This window comes from Lycium barbarum, chromosome 4 (assembly GCF_019175385.1).
Source record: "Lycium barbarum isolate Lr01 chromosome 4, ASM1917538v2, whole genome shotgun sequence".
NCBI classification, from domain to species: Eukaryota; Viridiplantae; Streptophyta; class Magnoliopsida; order Solanales; family Solanaceae; genus Lycium; species Lycium barbarum.
The window spans coordinates 137,865,641-137,888,812 of record NC_083340.1 but is presented as its reverse complement, the minus strand read 5'-3'; the positions used below and the strand labels follow the sequence as shown (position 1 = coordinate 137,888,812).

At 34.1% G+C, this 23,172-nt stretch overlaps 1 protein-coding gene, 1 long non-coding RNA gene and 1 other non-coding gene across 3 annotated transcripts; all 3 read right to left on the bottom strand.

The window, feature by feature from the left end:
• Positions 1–10,972: 10,972 nt before the first annotated feature.
• On the bottom strand, positions 10,973–14,604 carry LOC132636623 (uncharacterized). Its single transcript, XR_009581351.1, has 2 exons — positions 14,082–14,604; positions 10,973–13,210 (listed from the first exon to the last, which is right to left on the bottom strand). It is a non-coding gene; the product is annotated as an uncharacterized LOC132636623 (long non-coding RNA).
• Positions 14,605–19,189: 4,585 nt separating this feature from the next.
• TRNAA-AGC (transfer RNA alanine (anticodon AGC)) lies at positions 19,190–19,262 on the bottom strand. The gene has a single exon. It is a non-coding gene; the product is annotated as a tRNA-Ala (tRNA).
• A 413-nt stretch (positions 19,263–19,675) lies between these two features.
• On the bottom strand, positions 19,676–21,995 carry LOC132638680 (protein VASCULATURE COMPLEXITY AND CONNECTIVITY-like). The gene is made up of 3 exons (XM_060355481.1): positions 21,724–21,995; positions 21,161–21,369; positions 19,676–20,037 (listed from the first exon to the last, which is right to left on the bottom strand). Exons 1-3 carry the CDS (start codon positions 21,820–21,822, stop codon positions 19,860–19,862), a joined length of 486 nt encoding a protein of 161 aa, XP_060211464.1. The 5' UTR covers positions 21,823–21,995; the 3' UTR covers positions 19,676–19,859.
• Between the last annotated feature and the right edge of the window lie 1,177 nt (positions 21,996–23,172).

The following is a 23,172-nucleotide window of genomic DNA, read 5'->3' as shown; positions in this document are numbered from 1 at the left end:
TATTCTTATTGTTTCATTGTTCCCATTTCAGACATGGCTGGACAGGGACAAGCTCGAAGTACTCCAAGTGGGAGTTCCCGAAATCGAACAAGGAGACAATATAGAAGAGTACGTCGTCGTGGGACACATTTCCATGGACGTGAAGTCATAAGGAATAATGTTCCAAGGGCGACCCAAAATCTACTAAGGGATCAAAGGGCTATACGAAGGGAAGGAGAGAAGAAATTTAAAGAGTTTAAAGCTTTTAAGATGTCTCCTAATGCTTCAGTGCCTGAACATATTGAACTCTTTTGGTTGCAACGAGAAGAACTGGCTAATTTTATTGAAATCTCGAATTTGGGAAGCTTTAGCAATTTTAGTAGATTCCCTCCGAGAGCCTTGGAGTGGTATTTTAGTTAATATTTATCACGATTTCTTTCTAAGTCAACCTTTTGAGGTGTATGTTCAAGAACTTGAATTCGAGTGGGAGATTATGAACTTGTAATTTAAATTGTGAATTTTTTTTAATATATGGTTATGTTGTTTAAATTTCTTTTATATTCCATTTATTTATTTATTTATTTATTTTTAAATAGGTTGAGACTTAATTGAAAGTTATTAAATAAATTTCACGCTAAGTTTTTTTTTTTTCCATTTCTGATTAAACATTTAGACTGTAGATGATGATTGGAAACTTTGTGACCTTTCGATTTTATACTAAATGTGAAGTCATTTATGGAAATTAATTGCTTGAGTGTGAATATCACATGCATAAATTTATTAAAGTAAGTATTGATGAATAAGAACTTGCTTAATTGTCTCAATCAACAGATATGACATCTAAGAGTATCATTGCTGACTTAAACAAAGCTGAAAAACTGAATGGCGAGAATTACGACATCTGGAGTCGTAAAATGTGGTATGTACTAGAAGAGCAAGATGTTCTAGAAGGTATTAACCATGTTTTGGTTCGCCCAGAAGAGGGTAACACTGCTCAGCACAGAAGAGATCTGGAAACTTACAATACGTGGAAAAAGAAAGATTCTATTGCACGTGGAATTATTGTAAGTTCTGTCGTTGATGATCTCATTCACGAATGTGAAGAATACCCTACTGCTCATGCTATGTGGGCACACTTACGAGAGACTTATGGGGGTACCACTGTGACCCGCCTTAGACAGCTGACTATCAAATTTGACACTTACAAGAAGCGTCATGATCACAATGTCAAGCAACGCCTTAGGGTGATGTCTAACATGATTGCTCAACTCAAAAGTGTTGGTCATGTTCTCTCTGATGAGCAGCAGGTTCAGGCAGTGATCCGGTCTCTTCCCAATAGTTGGGAACACTTGAAGGTTAACTTAACCCATAATGATAGCATCAAAACTTTTTCTGATGTTGCCCGTCATGTCGAGCTTGAAGACGAGCGTCTTGGTGCTACCAAAACTGTATCTAATGCCTATGTGGCAGAATCAAGTGGCACAAAGTCTTCTGGCTTCAAGCGCAAGAAGAATTGGAAAAATGACGGAAAGGGTAAGGAGACCGGAGAAGGACCTTCCAAGAAAAGGAACAAGCCTAATCCCAAGAAGGGAAAATGGTTTTTCAAGAAGAAAGACAAGAGTAAGATGAAATGCTACAACTGCCATGTTCCAGGACATTTTTCTCGTGAGTGTTTCGAGCCGAAAAAGGTAGCATTTCAAAACGCATCTCTAAGTGCTACATATGTTTCTAGCACTGTTTTACTAACTGAATCTTATCCTGTGTGGATTGTAGACTCAGGGGCCACTGACCATATGAGTCGTGATCGAGAAGCGTTTGTGGAGTTTCGTCGAGTCTCACCTAGATCAAGGTGGATATATGTAGGAAATAATGCAAAGCTTGAAGTCAAAGGGATAGGCACTTGCAAAATGGACTTGCATGGTGGCCGAACTTTGATGTTGGATGACGTCCTATATGCTCCAGAGATCCGACGTAACTTGGTATCTGTGTCTGTTCTTCTAGATTTAGGTTTCGATTTAAAGTTTAGTCGCAATGGTGTTAGAATTACTCAAGACAATGTTTTTTTATGGTTTTGGACTTCGTTATGATGGTTTTATTGTTTTAGATTATAATCCTTCAACTTATGACTATTATGTTGACCGTTGTGTAATGACATGTCATTCTAGTAACAGTGATGTTGATATTATTACATGGCATGCAAGATTAGGTCACATACGACAAGACCGGATGAATAGATTGGCAAAGGAAGGGAATTTAGGTCCTTTCTCCAAAATTAAAATGCCAACGTGTGAAAATTGTCTTGCCGGAAAGATTACGCGTAAACCATTTGGGAAGGCTAAGAGAGCAGATTCCCCGTTACAATTAATCCATTCTGATATCTGTGGTCCAATGAATGTGAGGGCAAGGTCTGGTGCTTTGTATTTCATTACATTTATTGATGATTTCACGCGCTTTGGTTATGTCTATTTGATTTCTCATAAATCTGAAGCACTTGAATGCTTTAGAAAATATATGAATGAAGTTGAGAATCAATTAGATAAAAGTATAAAGACTTTAAGAACCGATAGAGGCCGTGAATATTTATCAAAACAGTTTGAAGAATTATGTGATGAAAAAGGCATTACGAGACAGTTAACTACTCCTTACACACTTCAACAGAATGGTGTAGCAGAAAGAAGGAATAGAACATTATTGGACATGATAAGATCTATGATGGCGCAGGCAAATTTACCTATCTCCTTCTGGGGAGATGTATTATTGACTGCAGCCTACATACTAAATAAAGTGCCTTCTAAACCAGTTACTTCCACTCTCTATGAGTTATGGACTGGTCATAAACCGAACTTGAATGATCTACGACCTTGGGGTTGTGCTGCATATGTAAAGGATCGTTTTGGTAAGTTTGGAAAACTGAGTCCAAAAGGGAAGAAATGTATCTTCATAAGATACTCAGAACACTCCAAAGGGTATGTGTTCATTGGTGAATTAGAAGATGGACGTATAATTGAAATTGAATCACGAGATATCACTTTTTTAGAAAATGATTTTCCCAAAAAGGGCCAAATAAAAGAAAGAGAACCTCTTTACGAAATGTTAAATTCAAATGATCAAATAATGTCTTCGGACATATTTAATAGTCAAATAGATCAAGGATCGTCTCCTGGTCCAAGTGGGAGTTTTGAATCCCAAAATCCTTTAGAGGAATCTGAATTTCAACAATGTAAGAGTACCAAAAAAAGTGTACCTAAACGATCTTATGAGATTGAAGATTACGTTTTCCTGGTGTCTCCCACAGAATTGGATGAGCCTAATTCTGTGACTGAGGCTTTGGCAAGTCCTGGAAAAGATGAATAGATGAAAGCAATGAAAGAAGAATTGGAGTCCATGAGAACCAACAAAGTCTGGGATCTTGTTGACCTTCCTTCTGGGCGTAGAGCCATTGGGAACAAATGGGTTCTCAAGGTTAAACGTAAAGCGGACGGGTCAATAGAAAGATACAAGGCACGATCGGTCTCAAAAGGTTTTACCCAACAAGCTGGAATAGATTATGAGGAAACCTTTTCACCAGTTGTGAAGTTTACCTCAATTCGGTTACTTTTGGCTATTGTTGCACGTTTGGATCTAGAGTTACACCAAATGGACGTGAAGACATATTTTCTCAATGGAGAATTAAACAAGGAAATCTACATGGAACAACCTATAGGTTTCATCGTTAAAGGCCAAGAAAAGAAAGTTTGCAAATTAAAAAGATCTATTTATGGCCTGAAGCAATCTTCAAGGCAGTGGTATTTGAGATTTCACAAAGAGGTGATTTCATATGATTGGACCATGATCGATGAAGACCATTGCATCTATGTGAAGAAGTCCAATGGAATGTTTGTAATTCTTTCCCTTTACGTGGATGATATTTTATTAGCCGGAAATAATTTGGAGTATGTGAAAACTATCAAGTCATGGCTTTCAAAGTCATTCGACATGAAAGACATGGGTGAAGCAGACTATATATTGGGTGTTAAGATCCAAAGAGATCGTTCCAAGAAGGTTTTGAGTCTATCTCAAGAAACTTATATAAGGAAAATTTTGGAACGCTTCCGAATGAATAGTTGCAAACCCATGGATACTCCAATAGCAAGAGGTGAAACTTTAAGCCTTGAAATGTGTCCAGAGACTGAAAAAGAAAAGGAAGACATGTCTCGAGTTCCATATTCTAGTGCTGTCGGGAGCTTGATGTACGCTATGATGTGTACTCGTCCGGACATTTGTTATGCTGTAGGTCTGGTTAGCAAGTATCAGTCCAATCCTGGAAGAGATCATTGGAAAGCTGTGAAGAGGATCTTCCGATACCTGAAGGGAACTGTTGATTATTCACTATGTTATAGTGGAAATGATTTACACTTGAGATGATACACAGATGCTGATTGGGGTGGTGACCGGAACGATAGAAAATCGACATCCGGTTATGCTTTCGTACTTAATGGTGGTGCTATTTCATGGAAAAGTAAGAAACAAACTTGCACGACTCTTTCAACTATGGAAGCTGAGTTTGTGGCTTGTGCATCTGCAGTACAAGAAGCTGTTTGGTTAAAAAGATTCTTTGAGCATTTGGACGTAGCAAAGAATCTCAAGGATCAATGATTTTACATTGTGATAGTCAAGCGGCTATTGCATACACAGAGGATCCTACGTATCACAGCAAAACCAAACACATTGACATCAAGTATAACTTTGTAAGAGACATAGTAGCAAGTGGAGAAGTAACTTTACAATACATACCTACGCGAGAAATGATAGCTGATCCTTTTACAAAGGCGATATCTAGAGACCTATTTGAGAAACATATTATGGCTCTAGGTTTGCGTAGGATATGATTATATTTTTGTATTGTATAATGACTTGGTTGTTAAAATATTTTCATCAACATTTGACTCTTGAATTTGTGTTCATATCTTATATGCATGTGATGATGTAATTTTATTGATGAAGTGTGTCGAACAAGTCGTGTGATTGGCTCTCTCACACGAGCAATCGCCTCTTACTTTGAGTAACGTGAAGAGATAAGTTACACCACCATGTTATGACTTGTTTTGTAAGACAGATATGAGTTTCTCTAAGAAGATGGATTTGAGGATCATTGAAGAGAGAAACTCGGGTTAGACATTTTGGAGATGTCTAGTTCAAGATTTATACGGTGTTGAATGAGTAAAAGAATGAGACACACGCGCCAATATAAGGTGAGAACACCGTAGCACGTGTTTCATACCACGTGTGCTAAGCGACCAATGGGTTAATGGAGAATGGATCCTTGCTTCTTCATTGTGTGAGACCCGAAAAGTTACATTAACTTTTCAATGGAATACCCTTTGACCTTTGCCTGTTTCTTGAAGTTTCAATCAGTGTTGCTACTTTAGCATGTTACTAATAGCCATGAGTGATTCGGCAATGCAGTGCATGTCTAGGAAAGCAGTTGATTTGAAACAAACAGATTCAAGTAGAAAGGGAAGACAATTAAAATTATTAATTTAACTTCTATTCATAGGCCGGACATTGCACTTGCCATACGGTATCAAGTGTAATTGTGGATATAAAGTTAAACATGAACTCGAGTTCACCTCTTTAGAGGACGAGGGATCGGATAATTAGCTACTGGAGTAGCGAATGATATCTGGCGTATTGCGAGTAATAAGATCCTTGTGTTAGTAGTGAATCCCTTCCGTATGTGATTGGATTTCTATGTAGAGCTCTTGTACAACCTTAATAGGTTTGGAATGCTATAGCTCTTGAAGCTCGCAGGTCGCACGAACTATTTGTCAGTATGAATTATGTGTGTTATTGACATGGTACTGATTTGAGTCCAGTCCACCATGTGCGAAGTGGGAGATGTTGGATATTGGTTATGGATCGCAGGTCGCACATGTGGACTGACCCGGCCCGGTTTTTTATTCTGAAGTGATAAGATGAAAATTAACTTCCCTTAAGAAGTTACCAACACAAAAAAAAAACGTGATAGTGGGATAAGATTATGGGAATGTGTTGGTGTTGGTTTCTTTCACTTTATCAACCGTAAAAACATAACCTCCTCTTTTATATATGAAAAATACTCCAGCATTCTCCAGAGATACACAGAATAGAATAACACACATTAAAGAAAAGAGAGAAGTAAAAGGCATCTAGTCCGTGAAAAAGTACTCCGTTTCCAAGTGAGACAAAGTCAGATTTGGGGCAATTTTTGTGGTGATCTTGTGCAAAACCTCCGCTGCTAACAGGTACATCATCTTTGTTCTTGTTTCAAGATATGAAAACCTTCAATTCTTTTCAAGGATCCATATTTAACTTCTAGTCCCATTTTAAAAGAGATTGGCAGATGGCCAAAACATTTCCATCTCCTCTTCTTCCTTCTTCTTAATATGTGTTGTAGAAAATTGAAGGCTCCTTGTTATTTTTGAAGGGTTGATTTCAATTGGTTTGGTTGGCTTTTTTGAGTTTTATTATCAAAAAAGATAAGTAGGTCTATTGATTTTTGAAAGTTTGGGTTGAATGTAATTATTGAGAATTGTCGGGACGGTATTATTAGAAGGTCGGATATCAGGTTTAGAGTGATTAGGAATAATTTTGAAGTAAAAATATGTAGGTGTATGTGCAAGTCCGACAGTCAATTAGGATTTGTGAAACGGAGCATGAAGAAGCAAAATGAAAGAGATTTTAAGTAGGCATTTGGAGATGAATTAAGTGATATTTAAAAGAAACAAAAAAGGTATAAAAGTTGAAGTTGTGCTGGAAATGCATTTCACTTGAAAATAACAACATACTCAGTGTAATCCCACAAGTGGTGTCTGAAAAGGGTAGGATGTACACAGACCTTACCTTTGCGGGGTAGAGAGACTGTTTCCGATAGGCCCTCCCCTCAAAAGGGCGTAGTTAATGCAGGATTGCAAGAAAAATAAGACAACAAAATATCAAGATACAAAACAGATGACACAACGTAGTAATTCACACATAAACATTTCACTTGAAAAATATTAGATTTTTATGAGGAAAAAAAGGGAAAAGAACATCAATGTCTGCTGTAAACAAAATAATTACCCTTCCATCCCCCCCCCCCCCCCTCCCCAACCAAACCCCCCTCCTCCCTAACTTTCATAACCCCAAAACTATTTACCATTTCTACCCATTGTAGCTTTTTTAGGTAATTGTCTCTTTTTTATTTCTCTACTCCTTATCTTCTTTTATCCTTTTCTTTTTTCTCTTTTTTTTATTTTTTTTCTCCTCTCTTTTTTCTTCCCGGATCATACTCTTTTTTAATTTTCTTTTTTACCATAATTGATTCCATATTTAATTCTAACTCCTTTCTTTTCATTTTTTTTTTCTATTTTCTTTCTTCTTCTTTTTTCTTGTTCCTTTTTTAATTTTATTATTTCTTTTCTTTTTATCTCCATAATCTATTCATTCACTTTTTTTTCTATTTTTATTTATTCTTATTTTTTAATTTCCGGTGATTTTCCTTTTTTCTTCTCCTTTTCTAATTTCATTTTTCATTTTTTTTTCCTTTTTTTTTCATAATCTAATTCTACACACTTTTGGCTCCTTTATTTTTTTTTCTTTTTTTTTATATAAATAAAAAGGACACCTGATTATTTTTTTTATATATCTCAAAAAACTAATTTATTCTCGCATATAGTATATCAAATAAGTAGCAGTTGAAGTAAACTATTGCAGTATACTATGCTACCCAAATGATATATATCATATACTAATAGGGTGTCATACAAGGCTGATAGTTTATTCCTTCAAGAAAATCACTCAATCCTCTATGATACCAACCTGGTATATATCATATATCGAGAGAGTATCATAGAAGATTGATTCATCCCTTCAAGAAAAATACCAAGCAATCATCAATGATACCTACATGGTACATATCATATACTGACAGAGTACCAGAGAGGATTGATTCATTCCTTCAAGAAAAACACTCAATCCTCTATGATACCAACCTGATATATATCATATACTAATAGGGTATCATAGATGAAAGATTCATTCCAACACTACTCAGTCTTCTATGATGCCACATGGTGTTGACACCTATTTTTTGATCTCCCATAATTTATTTTAATTACCCAGAGTCCTTGGATATCAAACGGAGTTAAAGTATTTTTTCTACAAGTCTAAATGATTTTATAAAATTATTTCGATAATATTTTGCCATTTCATTTGGCAAAATAACTTCAATGAATTTATAAATCATTTAGAAATTAATTTACATGTTTTTATAATTAATATGGAACATTTACTAAACTTAATCAAAAATAATTTAAAACAATTATTTATTTAATTGTTAAACTTATCAGAAAATCAATTAGCAAGCATTTTACTCCGTTAAAATTCAAGAAATATGATTAATTAAATGAATAAATGATTTTACCCCTCAATTCCCATTTTTGCATGTTTAATGTGCAATTGTACAATTTATTGGAGTCAATCATAATTAATCAAGTGTTTAATTCCATAAATTGTTCATTGTGTGGCTAATTGTGGCTACAATTGAAATAGTCAATTGTTGGTAAATTCTTGCCTTAATTGCAATAGCCAATTTCATGGTTTGTGCTAATTGAGTTTATTATTGCAATTTAGTCCTAAATTGTTTGATTTAACCAAATGTGGCTCTAATTGAAATGGCCAAATCCATGGTTTAAGTTCAATTAGGATCGTAATTGCAAAATTGGACTCGTTACTTGATTAGTCGTGCCCTTATTTTGGTTAATTGGCTAATTAATCACGATTAATGACGATTAAGGAGTATGATTAACTAGATTCTTAAATTACGGCTGGTTAGTTAAATAATTTTAAGCTGTCCCGCGTATATTTACAAGCATATACACAGATATACATGTGTATACATGTATATCATGTGTATATGTGTATATTATCTCCCTTTTTTTTTATTATTATTATTATGTTGAGCCGAGTCCAGCCCAATAAGGCCAGACCTGATCCAGCTCGTCACCAACAAAACACAGCAGCAACAACTGCATAACCAAACGACCCCAAAAAATGAAAGGCAATGGTTTTCATAACAGAAATCCTAGCGCCGCTTCGCCTCACTTTCTCTCTCCAACATCATACGTTGCCAGAAATGGCAAAATTAAGGGGTCCGCATTGGTGTGGTGGTCTTTGTGTATTTAAGAATGGCAAGAGCATTTATTGCTCTGCCATTTCTCAACTAAAACCATCCAAACCCGACCCAAACAAGGTATTACTTTGCTTTTTCTTTCACTTTTCTGCAAATCAACGGTCAACTAGTACGTTTTTCTTAATGATTTTTGTCTTGAGGTGATTTTGAATCCTCAAACCTCATTGGTTCGATTATAACCATGAGGATCCATTGGGGTTGGCTAAAGTTTGACCCTTTATTTGTTCTTTGCCCCTAATCTGAGCCACACGATGATTGATTGTAAGGAACAAGTCTAAAATTTTGACTTGTTCCACATCAGTGAGATTAGGGTTTTTGTTGCAATTTAAGGTACTATAAATAGAACCCCCAAATCACATTGTTGGAAATGGAATATTGTTATGCCCTATTTTTAACGGGTTAAAACTAGTTCACAACTTATGACTATGTATCCTCTGGTTTTGAAAATTTTCAGAGTCGCCACCTAATTTAGGAAATATTAGGAAACCATTTGTAAAAAAATTTAAAACTCCATTTTTAGTCTTTGAAACCTATGAGATTCTAAGTAAAGGTTTTATTTACCCCGAGGCGAAGGTGTTAAGCATCCCTCAGAGCTTATCCGAAGACAGTTTTTAAACTTAGTTTAATTGACACTAGAGGGGGGTTATTTAATTATTTCTTATTTTATTATTACCTATTTTTTAAAGTAATGCAGAAAAGAAACTACTCTCTTAAAAAGAATTGTTCAAAAAATGGATTTTAAGGTGACTATGTTATGTAAAGAAAAGCACATTTATAAAAAGTAGTTAATGATAATGCCTGTAGAGGAAAAAATATATATGATATTTATTTTATATAAGAAAAGTATTTATTTTCTTGAGCCGAGGGTCTTCCAAAAACAGCCTCTCTATCTGTCGAGATGGAGGTAAGGTATGCGTATATTTTATCCTCCCCAGACCCCACACTGTGGGATTTCACTGGGTATGTTGTTATTGTTGTTGTATTTTATATAAGAAAAGTATGTGTAAATATAAGATAAGAAGATGTATGTTTTTTAAAAGAAAATAATATATATGTGACATGTATATCGTAGGTGATTACTTAAAAATAGTTATTGATGACATGATAATACTTATATATATGCATATGATGAAAAGACGACTAAGGGAATTGATGAAAATAAGATAGTATAGGTATGATACGTGTTTATGAAAATATTATATAGGTATACTCATGGTAAAGGAAAATAGTTACTACGAGATGTATATGTGCATGTGATGAGAAAAATCATTAAAGGAATACATGAAAAATAATATCTTTGCATATAAAGTAGAGTATATACCTTATAGTTCTTGAAAATATTTGGGTCACTATACTTAGGCCCTAATAGGAGTCCTTGTATTATATCTAAGCCTGCTCAAAGTGTTAGTACGAAATGAATTTTGAAAAAATAAAGATGTGTTTGGATTTTTATCTTTAAACATTTCGGCCAGATCCATTAAGGTGCAAAAACTCACTTTTTAACGAAATTTAGAGCCACTGAAATTCTCGTTTTTTAATCCTCTAAAACCGGTGTTTTTCTTATTTCTAAAAATCCATGTGTGGGCCTTTGCATAGAATATGCCTAGCTCTTGCTTGAAACACTTAAAAAAACATTGTTAGCAAATTCTTTATTTTGAAAGAAGTCTCCAGTTTCACCTTTAAAAAAAATCTGATTTTCTTACATCCTAAAAAAGTTAGACATCATTTATGTGATTACTCTAATACGCCTAATCCGAATAAATACACTAAGTTCAATATCTAAAAAAGAGCGTAGGGAAGATAATGACTAAACTTACTAACATACTTAAGTCAAGTTACGAGTTCACAACAAAACTACAAAAAAAAAAAAAAAACAAATTCATAAGGGTGTTAGCCAAATAATATAAACAGCATATATAAACCAACACGAAGGCGTGAAATTTTAAAAGAGGAAGAAGGACGGAGACTCGAGACGTGGACGAGGTAGGATCGCTAACTTGAATGAAACCGCTTTGAATGTTTACTCCTAACTCCGGGCTGAACTTGGAGTTACCATAACTCCAATATTCTCCCAAATGTGTTCATGCAAAAGAAAGAAGAGAAAAGGATTAGGAGAAGTTTTTAATAAGAAGAAGTTGATATAACTTTAACCAATAGAAAACTAGATAACATAAGTACATAGGCAAGGTCCCCCACTCAGGTTCCCAAAAAAAAACAAGACAACACATTTTAAGAGAAGGTCAATGTAGCCCCAATTATTACTCAACATTCGAATGCTTCTGTTAAACTTTCCAACTAGGAGTGCAGTAAAACCTTTGGATAAATTAAGGTTTATTTAAGTTCCAAAACATTACTCTCATATTCCCAAAAAAAAGTACTTCGGAGACGGGTAACATACTACTTATTCAAATTTCAAATAGGAAGTCAAGCTAAGGTCATATTTAACACAAGAAACTTGGACGCAACAGCCAGTTGCTCCTGGGTTTTATTTCAATTCCCAGTATTCTTGAATTCAAAAGGTCAAGCCATCAAAGTAAAAAAAAAAAAAAAAAAAAACAAATTCAGTTTTCTTAAGTATTCTAAGAGCGAAGTAAAACACTCCAATCAACTCATATCCTTTTTAAAAGAAACGGGGTGCACAAGTAATCAAACTACAAGTATACTCTTAATAGTTTTAGGAAACTTGGCCATAATAATCCATAAAGAAATCCAAATTACCAATAGAATCTAGTCTCAAAACAGGTATGGAAATTGATTTCCTTCAGGTGTTATACAACAGCCCCAACCGAGAAGAGATGTCAATACGAATAAAATTGTAGTTCATATTATTATGAAATAGATATACCACTTCTTTATAAAGGCTAAAATTTCTGGGACGAAACACAAGTTTTAGGTAATATTCCATTAAACAAAAAGGTAGGAGTTTGCAGAGTTTTTTTTTATTACTTTTTTTTATTTTTTTAAGAGACAAACTTAAGAATTCTCCAATTCCTAAAATTAATTCTCCTGAGAGGTGTTAACTAGAGATATCACAGAGGGACTATGTTAACTTAATATTTCATTCATGATATAAGAAAACAATATAATTCACTGTCATGATTTCTAGTTCTTTTCAAGTAAACACATTAATAGACAGTTCCCAAACAGGCAAAACAAAGCAATTACTTAACTTATGTGCGGACATGCATGTTCACTAGATTAATATCCAAATAACTGGAAACTACAACCATACTACTTAATTACTCAAATAGGTTCCAATTATTCTACTTGGCAGAATCAGATGAGGACTAGAAACAGCGAATCAACCTTATCAGCAACCAACAAGTTTAATCCATAACGAAATCGCGATACTCTTTCAGGCAAGCATAACTAGTTCTTCAGAAAAGATTAAGATGAAACAGGTTTGAAGAAAATGAAATCAGTGGAAAAAAAAAAAATTAACTAGTACCTATTAGTCTTCTTTTTTTCTTTTCCAAACAACAATACATTCACTACATTAAATTAGACAAAATGCAGTCCCAATGAACATGATTTTTTATGAGGAGATATTAAGCATACAAATTCTGGTACGTACTTAAAACAGAAATTTAAACGAATAACAAGAACAACTTGACATGGCTACGTCTTCATTTTTACCAACTAAAGCCGGATACGGGTCATGCACTGACTTGACTCGACACACTGTGCAGCTAATGCAGAACAGTAACAAAAAAAAAAAATCCTTTAAGCTTCCACATAGTTGGATATGTATAAAATGAAGAGAGAAAGGGGAAACACTGCGGAGGTTTAAAGAAGAAAGTGCAATCTCAACAAGTAGAATTAAACTAGACTCAAATTAAACATACATGAATTGAGGTCGAATTTTAGAACCAGATGTAGGAAAACCATAGTTTAAACATAGACACTATCTTTGAAGAAATGAGTCACTTAATGTAGACATAGAGACACCTAATCTAGGACATATATAATCATCATTATTACTGACCTCTTTTTATAGTGATTTTTTCTTAGTGTAGGACATGGCGAAACAATCTCCCAAGACTGAAAAAAAAAAAAATCTGTAAGGCCATTAAACGGGTCAATCATCTAATCCGGCAACTAATCAGAATTCATTCTTCGCAAAAAAAAAAGCAATGGTTTTATATGTAGTGCCTCGACTCTCATTAACCTTTTAAATGTTAAAAATGGCAAAAACAGGAAGGTAAATGATCGACATAGCCGTTCACATTTTTGACAAATTAATAGATGTTCTCCTTAAGTGTGGTTAATTCATTATACTAAATCATAGCAAACAGAGAACCAACGGATTAACACAAGAAGAATCTGATCAAGCAATAAAAATAATAGAACGACTACATTTTATTCTACGAATTTAAAGACAGAATTTTAAACATACAAAGTGGGAGCCAAACAGCCCTTTGTTTTTCAAACCTCTACATCAGTTGATTTTTTTTTTTTTTAAAAAAGTAAGGCTAGAGAACTGGTTCATGGAATACATAAAATCCTACAACAAAGATAGAGGTGTAGCCAGTTATTTTCAGCTGCAAACAGTTATCAACTTACGCTAGAATTTCCATATTCGTTTAAGTCTCAAACTTTAAGACGGAGGAAGGCTTATAGAACAGTTTCAAACACATAACCTAAGCATCTTCTTTATCATACAGATTATGTAGAACCAGTCATCTAACAAGCATTTAAAATGACATTCAAACAAGCAACACAGTCATCTCCATATTCTACACTTTAATCGATAGTTCCTTCATGAATTCTTAGCTATCTTTTATGTGCTGATTCAGACACACGGCAGCAAAACAAGCTCAAATAGGAAAAACTGCGGAGAATTATTTAACAGCTACATCGATATATACTCCTAACAATCGAAAACAAAAGTAAAGCAAAGGCAACCACTAACCTTTTCCAGGACAGCGAACTGAGGCTAGTGTCGTCGTCAAGTCTCCGAATCCCCTTAAAGCAATCCTTGCTTTTCAGATGTATTTGAAAGCTACAAATTCGTTGGGACTCCGAATTTAGTGGATTCTTCATGGTTTTAGGCTCCAACGGACTGAAACGAGCCTTTACCCTATGGATTGTTGGAAGATCGGCCTAGAAACCCAAAGATCCTTGCGTGCTTCTCGATTTGGGAGGCTGATTAGACTTGGATGAGTTGTTCGAAGCTCTGTTGCTTGAAAAGGGACTGGGGTTGATGGGAGATGGTGTCAGCGATGCCGAAATTGGCTTTTATTCGCTGGTCCTTCGGTGGAACCGGCGGTGATGCTGATTTTGGTTAAGATTTTCTTTTGGTTGAAGAAGAAGGGGTCGTTTGGTTTTGGTTAGATTCTTGTTTGGTTGAAGATGAAATAGCTACTGATTTAGGGACTTACCCTCTGTTTGATGGTTGTTTCCCGTGCTTAATTAATGTACAGTATGGTATGGTATGGTATAGTATGGTATGGTATGGTATAGTATGGTGTTATATTGTATTGTACTATATTAATGAACACAATGTTTGGATAGACTGTATCGTTTGTTGTGGTTCAATAACATTTGTATTGTTTGATTTGATTGTATGGTACTGTATAATAACTTATAAGTTTACTAAAATATCCTTAACTCTTAATTAGAAATTAGTTTATATATATTAATAAAACTCAGGTAAAGAATAAAATAGGAACTTTAAAAAATAAGTAGGTAGTGGGTGGGGGTGGAGTGGGTCGTGTGAGGTGGGTCGTTGTGGGATGAGGGTGGGGGTAGTGGGTGTAGGGTGGGGGTGAGTGGTTGTAGGAATGGGGTTGGGTGGTGGTGAGGGGTAGTGGGTGAGGATGGTGGAAGGGTGGGTGGTCGTGGGATGAAGGTGGGGGTAGTGGGTAGTAAGGCGGGGGTGAGTGGTCGTGGGATGAAGGTGGGGGTAGTAGGTGGTAAGGCGGGGGTGAGTGGTTGTGGGGTGGGGTTGGGCAGTGGTGAGGCGTAGTGGGTGGTGGGTGGGGTGGTAGAGCAGTGGGATAGTTGGGGGTGGGGGTGAGTGACAGGGGTGGGGTGGGGTGGAGGTGAGTGGTAGGGTAGGGTAGAGGGTGGGGGTAGAGTGGGGGTAGAGTGGGGGTGAGTGGTAGGGTGGGGATGGGGTGGGGTGGATAGTGGAGGATGGGTATAATGGAGAAATGAAATACGTAACCACGAAAAAACCACCAAATCCGTGGTTACAACAATTGGGACTTTTCATGGTTATATAACCATGGGATGAACCACAGGTTTAGAACACCATACCACATAATTTTAAGAACAATGAAAACAAACATGGTTTCATAGAAACCATACATTAATGAACCACGGGAAACCACCATCCAAGCAGGGGGTTAGGGGTTGCTTAGTTTAGGTGGATTTGGGCCGGATCGGGGCATTTGGATATTGGGCTTGCGGGGGGGGGGGGGGGGGGGGGGAGGGGGGGGTGTTATGGGCTGCTGCTTTTTGTAGAGTAGGAATAGGATTTGACCCAAGTTTTAGGTAGATGAATTATATCCCTTCTTACTTCAACCAATTAATTAAAATATGCTTCTTTGTCCTAAATAATTCCCAAAAAAATATACACCTATATAAATTACAATACAAGTAATTTAATATACGTATTTAGTTTAAAAATAGAGTAAAAGATGATTAACATAGTAATAAGTAGGATTAAAGGAAAAATGTCAACACCAATATTGATATAAAAATATCAACATTATTTTTGAGTCATTTTAATTATAAAGTATGATGTTTAGTAATTTTTAATTATAAAGTATGATGCTTAGTAATTTTTAATTATAAACTATGATGTTTGGTAATTTTTAAGAAACAATAAAAGTGTTCTTAATTTTAGAGAAGTATATCTCGAAAAATAGTGTAATAATTAGCGAAAATATTCCAAAATCATTTATTGGGGAATTTTCACGACTGAGAAGCATAGTGAAATTAATTAAACAGAAAGGAGGGTCAAAATTGGGATGTCAACAAATATCATACACATTCACCAAAAACTTGAATTACCTAGGGTTTTAGCATTTTGCTGAGACCTTTAATTATTCAATTTAAAGTTTTAAATCATTGTTTCTTCTTGTTTTTGTGGCTGAGTATTGAGAGTAAGGAGCAAAGGAGGCCATCCAAGTTCATTCTCGATCAGGGCTGCACAAGAAAAAGTTAATATGCTTCCTTTTCTCTGTATATTTTTAGAGTTTAAATGTTTATGTGCTCAGTTTGATTAGTTAAGCTAGTATTTGTTTGTTTAGGTAATATATGCTTAGTTTTTTTTGTTGGTTTAGATTTATTAGTTGCTTAAGTAAGTTATGATGTTAGTCATGTGTTAATCTAGGATTGTAGTAGTTCAATTATGTTCCATTTTAGTCTGATCATGTTGGTTTGTGAATTTATTTGAGTTTTATGACCTGATATCTTGATATTGTTTTGTTTTGGGATGTTTTAAGCTAGCATGACTTACTTAATTCCTGAAACTAGCTATTATGTATTTGGTATGGTTTAAATTTGTGTTTCTTAGTAGTTAATGTGATTTAGCTAGATAACTATGGTATCCTGTTAAGCATAATGTATCTTTTTATTCATACAAAGGAATCTGTGTCTGATTTAGAGGTTAGAATTTGAGATCTGTTAGTTGATAAGTAAGTATAATTGGTTTGGTTTGTTGTTTTGGTTTATGTGAAGTTGATTAGTTACATTGTCTCACCTATTTGTTGAATAATAGTTTATCACTCATAAGACACAATGAATAAGCATGTTTAATGCCCTTGAAACTGCATACACTCATATCTAGGCTATAAAAAAAATGAGACTTAAGTAACTCTAGGCCTAGTGGGGTATCTTCCCACATTAGTTTGGATAAGTAATGTTTAAAAAGAGTATGTGCTGGTTTAAATTTTGAAAGTATTGCATAAGGAACTCACCTATGTGTTAAACTGTGCAAAATATGACGAGCCTAATTTGTTAAAAGTGATATAGATCCTTAAGTTTGATAAATGCTTTTTTGTTGGTTTAAAAGGAACTTCATATGCAGTGTCACTGTTTTGTTGGAGTTTGGAGATTTTTTTTGTTACCTTTCTCAACCCCCTGTTTAAATGTATTGTTGCTTGAGTACCCTGCATCTTGTACACTGCTTCTCTTTGTTTGGGACTTCAAATGAGCATCTAATCCCTATTGTTCATCAGTTAGCATCTTATGTGTAATGAGCTTAAAAGGTGGTATGCTTGGTTCAATATGTGATCTCCAAAGCTCTGTGTTGTTTGTCTGAGGCTTAGTACTTGATAGCTTAGTGTTTTGTTTGCATACTTGAGCATGCTCTTCATCCTCTAACTCCTATGAATAATATGTAACCTGTCCTGATCACATCATGAACCTACTATGCTTTTTTTTTTTTTTTTTTTTTGTGAAGTTTGGTCTAAGTCCAAAAAATAATAAGAATGCCCTGCATGACTACTACTGCTTGTGTATAAAATTCATGTTTGTTGTTTCTCTATGGTCATGACACACCGTGAGCAAAGGAAAACTATTCTTAATGCATGTAGTCAAAGTAAACCATGAAAAATCTGATTTTTTGCCTCTTGGGCTGTTTGCATTCAGTTTGGCTGTGTCAAAACTCATGATATGTCTATGTGGTCCTATATGTCTAAGCATCTGGTACATTACCATGTTAAATAAGGATCCTTTGTGTACATATTTTGATTGATATTATTGCTGAGTATTGTGCCCCTTTTTTTTGTTTTGTGAAATACTGTTTTAGCCTTATAAAATATGTCTAATAAACTGAAATATCATGCTGCTTATGTCTAGATAAGAGTCTACACCTGAATATGTGGGGGATATACTCAGGTATATCTAAAATATACAGTCCTTGTATGGCTTTGGGATACAAGGATCTGTACATTAAGGCATACATGAGGTATATCACTAGTGTTATGTCTTGAAATTGCTTTTGTATCCCTTTAAATGGTAACAATAAGCTAAATAGAGTAGTACTTGCCTCTGAACTGAAAAAATATTGATTTCTTGCTTACAAAAAGGTTGAATATACAGATGATATAACCAAATATACTAGGTATATGCAGTGCCTGTATATTTTTGGTATATACGAACCCGTATATTTAGTATAAAGGTAATATATATCCAAGTGGGCCCAAAGTCACAAATCCCTGTATTTTTAGAGGTTTGGGCTTACCTCTCTCTATGTTTTGTTATTGGGCTTTGCTTTTATTTTGTTGTTTAACTCTGTTTGGGCGGCAGCTCTTGGTCATTATTACTTTAATTTGGGCCCGCAAGTTTGAATGTTCTGTTGTATATGTTATTTTGGGTTGGACTCTTTAGCATTATGCATGCTAACTGCCTGAACATATATTATGATGCAAAGTGTGTTTGTAATTTTAATCTAGTTTATATTAAGTGAATGATTAAAGTCCAAAACACTTATCTGACCTTACCATTAGCGTTAAAATTTACAAATTAACGACATGTTTTGCATTCATTAGTCTGAAACAAACATCAGATAACTTGTTTACATAATGAAACTTCTTTATTGCACTGTATATCCACCTCAGCTTTTTAAGGCAAGATTTTTCGTTCAAGGACTTGATTGCCCGATGTTTCACATTATTGAGCATTATTTCTTAATGAAAGCAAACATAAAAACTCAGTGTATAGATTTCTTCAGCAATCTGAGAGTGTAAGTAGGTCATCAAACCTCACAAAATTTGTACTCTATCCGTCTCAATTTATTTAGTTTGTGTGTCACAATTTGATATGGAACAATTTTTAAGGAAAAAAAAAACAAGAAGTTGAAATGCATGGTCTAGAACAAAACATAAATAATATATAGTTATAAAGAATCTAATTAAGAATAAAATGAGAATATTTAAGTTAGATTGTATCAAAAAATGTAACAAACTATGAGAATAAAGGGTCACATAAATAAAATGAGGAGGAGTAATTTATTTCTCCACAAAGAGAAATCTATTCATAACAGAAAAAAAATAACAGACAAAGAAGTGGAGATGCGGGGTATCGATCCCCGTAACTCTCGCATGCTAAGCGAGCGCTCTACCATCTGAGCTACATCCCCCTATTAGTTATTTTACTATTATAATAGATAACATTCAATTACTATAATATAAACAAAAAATAATTGTATGACTTTAGTACTATATATTTAGTGGATAAAGTTCATTAATCGTACGTGAAATTAACTCACACTTGTACGATGGGTAACACACATGCAGGGGTGGAGGCAGAGCAAGAGTTAATTTCAATTTTATGAGTTCTGAATTTTAGAACTACGTACGACTTCAGTACTAATAACTGGATTCTAAATTTTATGTGTGTACATATTTAACAAATTTATTAATACAAAAGAATTGTTTGAGAAAATATTAATGGATTCGGACGAACCCGTAGTTATAGTTTTACCTCCTCCCCTGCACATAGACATAGACATGCAATATGCTGCTCAAAAAATAATTATGCAATTGCCATTAGTTTAAAACATCAAACAAACGCCCTGGATCAGTCATCGTCTCCAAAACTAATTCTTACAACTTTGATGTAAAGCGATAGTTATCAGCACATACATCACCAATCTTTTAAAGATCAAACAAATAAAAACGGAAGTAAAATAAAATAAAAAGCGTTGTAAAGTAAACTAAATTAGGAAAATGTGACACTATGCAAGTGTGACAGTAGATGTGGCATAGAATGCTATGGAAAAGATGGCATGCGCAAAACACAAAACTCCACCAATTGAGAAGAAATGATGATGTGATAATCCACATGAAGCTCTTGATTTGTTGTTTGCCATTGTCCCAATAACAAGCATTCCCATTCCTACTGCCATTATGATCCTGATCAACCCAGTAATTCAAACACATTAGCAAATCATCATGATATAGACTCATATTACTTAACGAAAACGAAGATATAAGACAATTACGTTTCCTCACCTATATGTGTCACGCCCCTAAAATGGACTGGGACGTGATTGGCAGTCGACCTATTCTCCCCATTGAGTGAACCCTTTGGTAATCGGTTGAAATCTCAACTGAACTTAGCATGTCAATTACGTCCTCCCCATAAATGGTTTTACTATTACATGTTTTTACTCTCATTTTAAAATGTGTCTTGCTTTTCTTTTTGATCCGTAATGATAGTATAATTTTTAATTTTCACATCCATTAAAATGAATTAGAGAGTAGTAATATCTTTACTTTTTGTTTTCTCAATTTTGGGTTATACCAGCAATTGCCTCAAATCACGGTAAAACATCTTGATTAGAGCAAGTTCCTTTATCCCATCCCCAATGTAGTGTGGGGCTCGAAGAGGTAAAAGGTCTCTATAGTGTCTGACTTTTAATTAGTTGGCGGTAGGGGTGTAACTGGATCGGATTGATTCGAATTTTTTAAATATCAAATCAAATTAATTGTGTCAAATTTTTAAATTTATACATCAAATCAAACCAAGAAATTCGGATTTTTCAACTTCGAATTTTTCGGGTTATTCGATTTTATCGATTTTTTTTAAAAAAAAAATCGAAAATAATCTTGATACAAAACATATAACTTTAGATTTACTTAAATATTTTAGCCTGGAGAAATCAGGAACGAGACAATACAAGTTAAATTTACACTTGAATATTTTTTAAAAAGAAAAAGTTGTTGCCGTTTCATTTTTCGGTGAAGAAAAATTGATTTTCCGATGAGTTGTATTTCTGGACAATCAACACATAGTTCAGTAATCTTAATGAGATAATAATATTTTTTAATTTTTTTATAATAAAATAAAATAAAAAATTGTGACTTTCCTAATAACTGATAAAATTAATCACCACATGTGAAATTATGAGCAATAGAGAAAGTTTAATATGGAACTGCTAAAATTTAAAAAAATGTAAAACAAAAAGTGAGAAAGTCCGTCACATTCAAGTTTGATTTTCGAAATGAAAGATTGAACAACTAATTAATCACGTACCATGTGAAAAGAAGACAAGCAAGTGATAATTGTCTACTTGGAGGTGCTTTTTGAATGTCATCACCAGTGCAGTAACAGTAGTTGCAACCTCCAACAAGGTTAGCAAGAATATGAGCAGCTAATAGAAGACCAGCAGCAGCTAAACCTAGAATAAATGCATCATGGCTTGGCTCTTTACACTCGAAAAACCATAGCTTCAAGTGTTTTTCCTTCAATACCACAAAAGATAAAGAAAGAATTTGATTAAGTTCTGTCATAAACACGAGTTTGACATATAATAAGATAAATGATTTCATTTTTATAAAAAGCTATTGAATTCTGCCGAATTCGTAAAAAATACTTTGAGCTTATGAATTTGAATTTTTTAAAAAGTACTAGCTTACTAAGTTCTTTGTAAATTATTTTTACATATTAAGTGTACTTTTAAGCAAAAATACAGGACTTGGACCAACACTATTGAATTTTGCCGAACTTGTAGGTAGAAGTAGAAGGAAGCCTCACTATATTTTTTTTCCTAGTGTTGCAATTTTTGGTACAATAATGAGATTGCCATGAGATATTACCTGGTTTTGAGCTGCTTCAGCTTTAATTCCAAGAAGCCCAGCTACAGCATCTAAAGCCACAATAACTAAGCATGCAAATATCCCAAAAATCTTTGCCATTTTTTCTTGAACTTCAAAGATCCTTCCAAGAGGAAGAAGAAATAAACTGACTAAGGTTTTCAATAACCAGCCCTCCACTCTATGTCTCTCGTGTGAAAAAATGTAAAAGCAAAAGATAGCACAAGGTGGATAGTTAAATGAGATGGCCTACAGACTACACTACAAGTAGCGAGCGTAATTGAGAAACGATTTTAAGTTAGGTTAAAGGAAAAAAAAAAAAAAAACTATCCGTCCCCGGCCCTACATCAAATTATATTGATCACTATAGTTGAGTCACAAATTAAGATGACATTTACTTGTTCACTTTAAATTTTTCATGCTATTTAAGAAATAATAAATAGAGTAAATAATTTACCAATATACTCTTATTAATTAATGCATATTTTTATTAGATTTGAAAAATAATTTGAAGTGAATAATTATTACTATGGATAAAATAGAAAAAAAATTATCTTCTCTTAATATGCTAAAAATGATAACTAAAAATAAAAATTTATTTTTAGAATACTGACAAATAAAAGTAAACGGAGGAAGTACTAATTACCTATGATTTATAGTGATAAAAGTGTGTCCGAAGATATGTATCGTTTCATTTAGTAATTAGTAGATTAGTACTGTCAGATGTCTCAATAATAATGTAACATTTCACTATAACGATTAAATGTTTTTTAAAACTATCTTTTAATGTTATGTTATATATTTTCTATAACAATATTCAACTGTAGTAATCAAAAATATTCTGACAAACATGTTTTCCTAGAGAGGTTTAATCGTAGAATACTGGATGCGAACAATTTTTTTATAATTAGTGATCCTACAGAATCAGTACCCGTACATTGGATATTTATAGCTTTATAGGAGACAATTCGATGATAGCTGATTAATTCTAGGGAAATTTGTCCATATGATTCTAGTTTCGGTTTGGCCTTTTCGTCCACTTTTCTTTTATCTTATCTAGGATTCCTTTTAGTGGGGAACCAAGAAAAGTTGGCTCTAAACCAGCTAAGAAATTGTGTGGCGAAAGTCATCAATCACAGTCAAAAAGGTAAATCGGTGAGTGACAAAAAAATGTCCTTTAGTTTGAAGTTAATACTGACATAACTTCAAAACCACACACTCCCTCACCCCGATCGAGTTTATGAGATAGTACAATTATCCTTTTAATATATGTCTAATGTCTAATAGAGAATAAATGTTATATTGTTAAATAATCAATTTTAGACTTTTTAGATCATATATGTCTCACTAGATATCGAAACTCATGCCGGGGATCAACATATATTAATAATTTTATCTCTATGCAATTATAAGAATCTTTCGACATATTGTATGATTTTTTTTTAAAGTTAC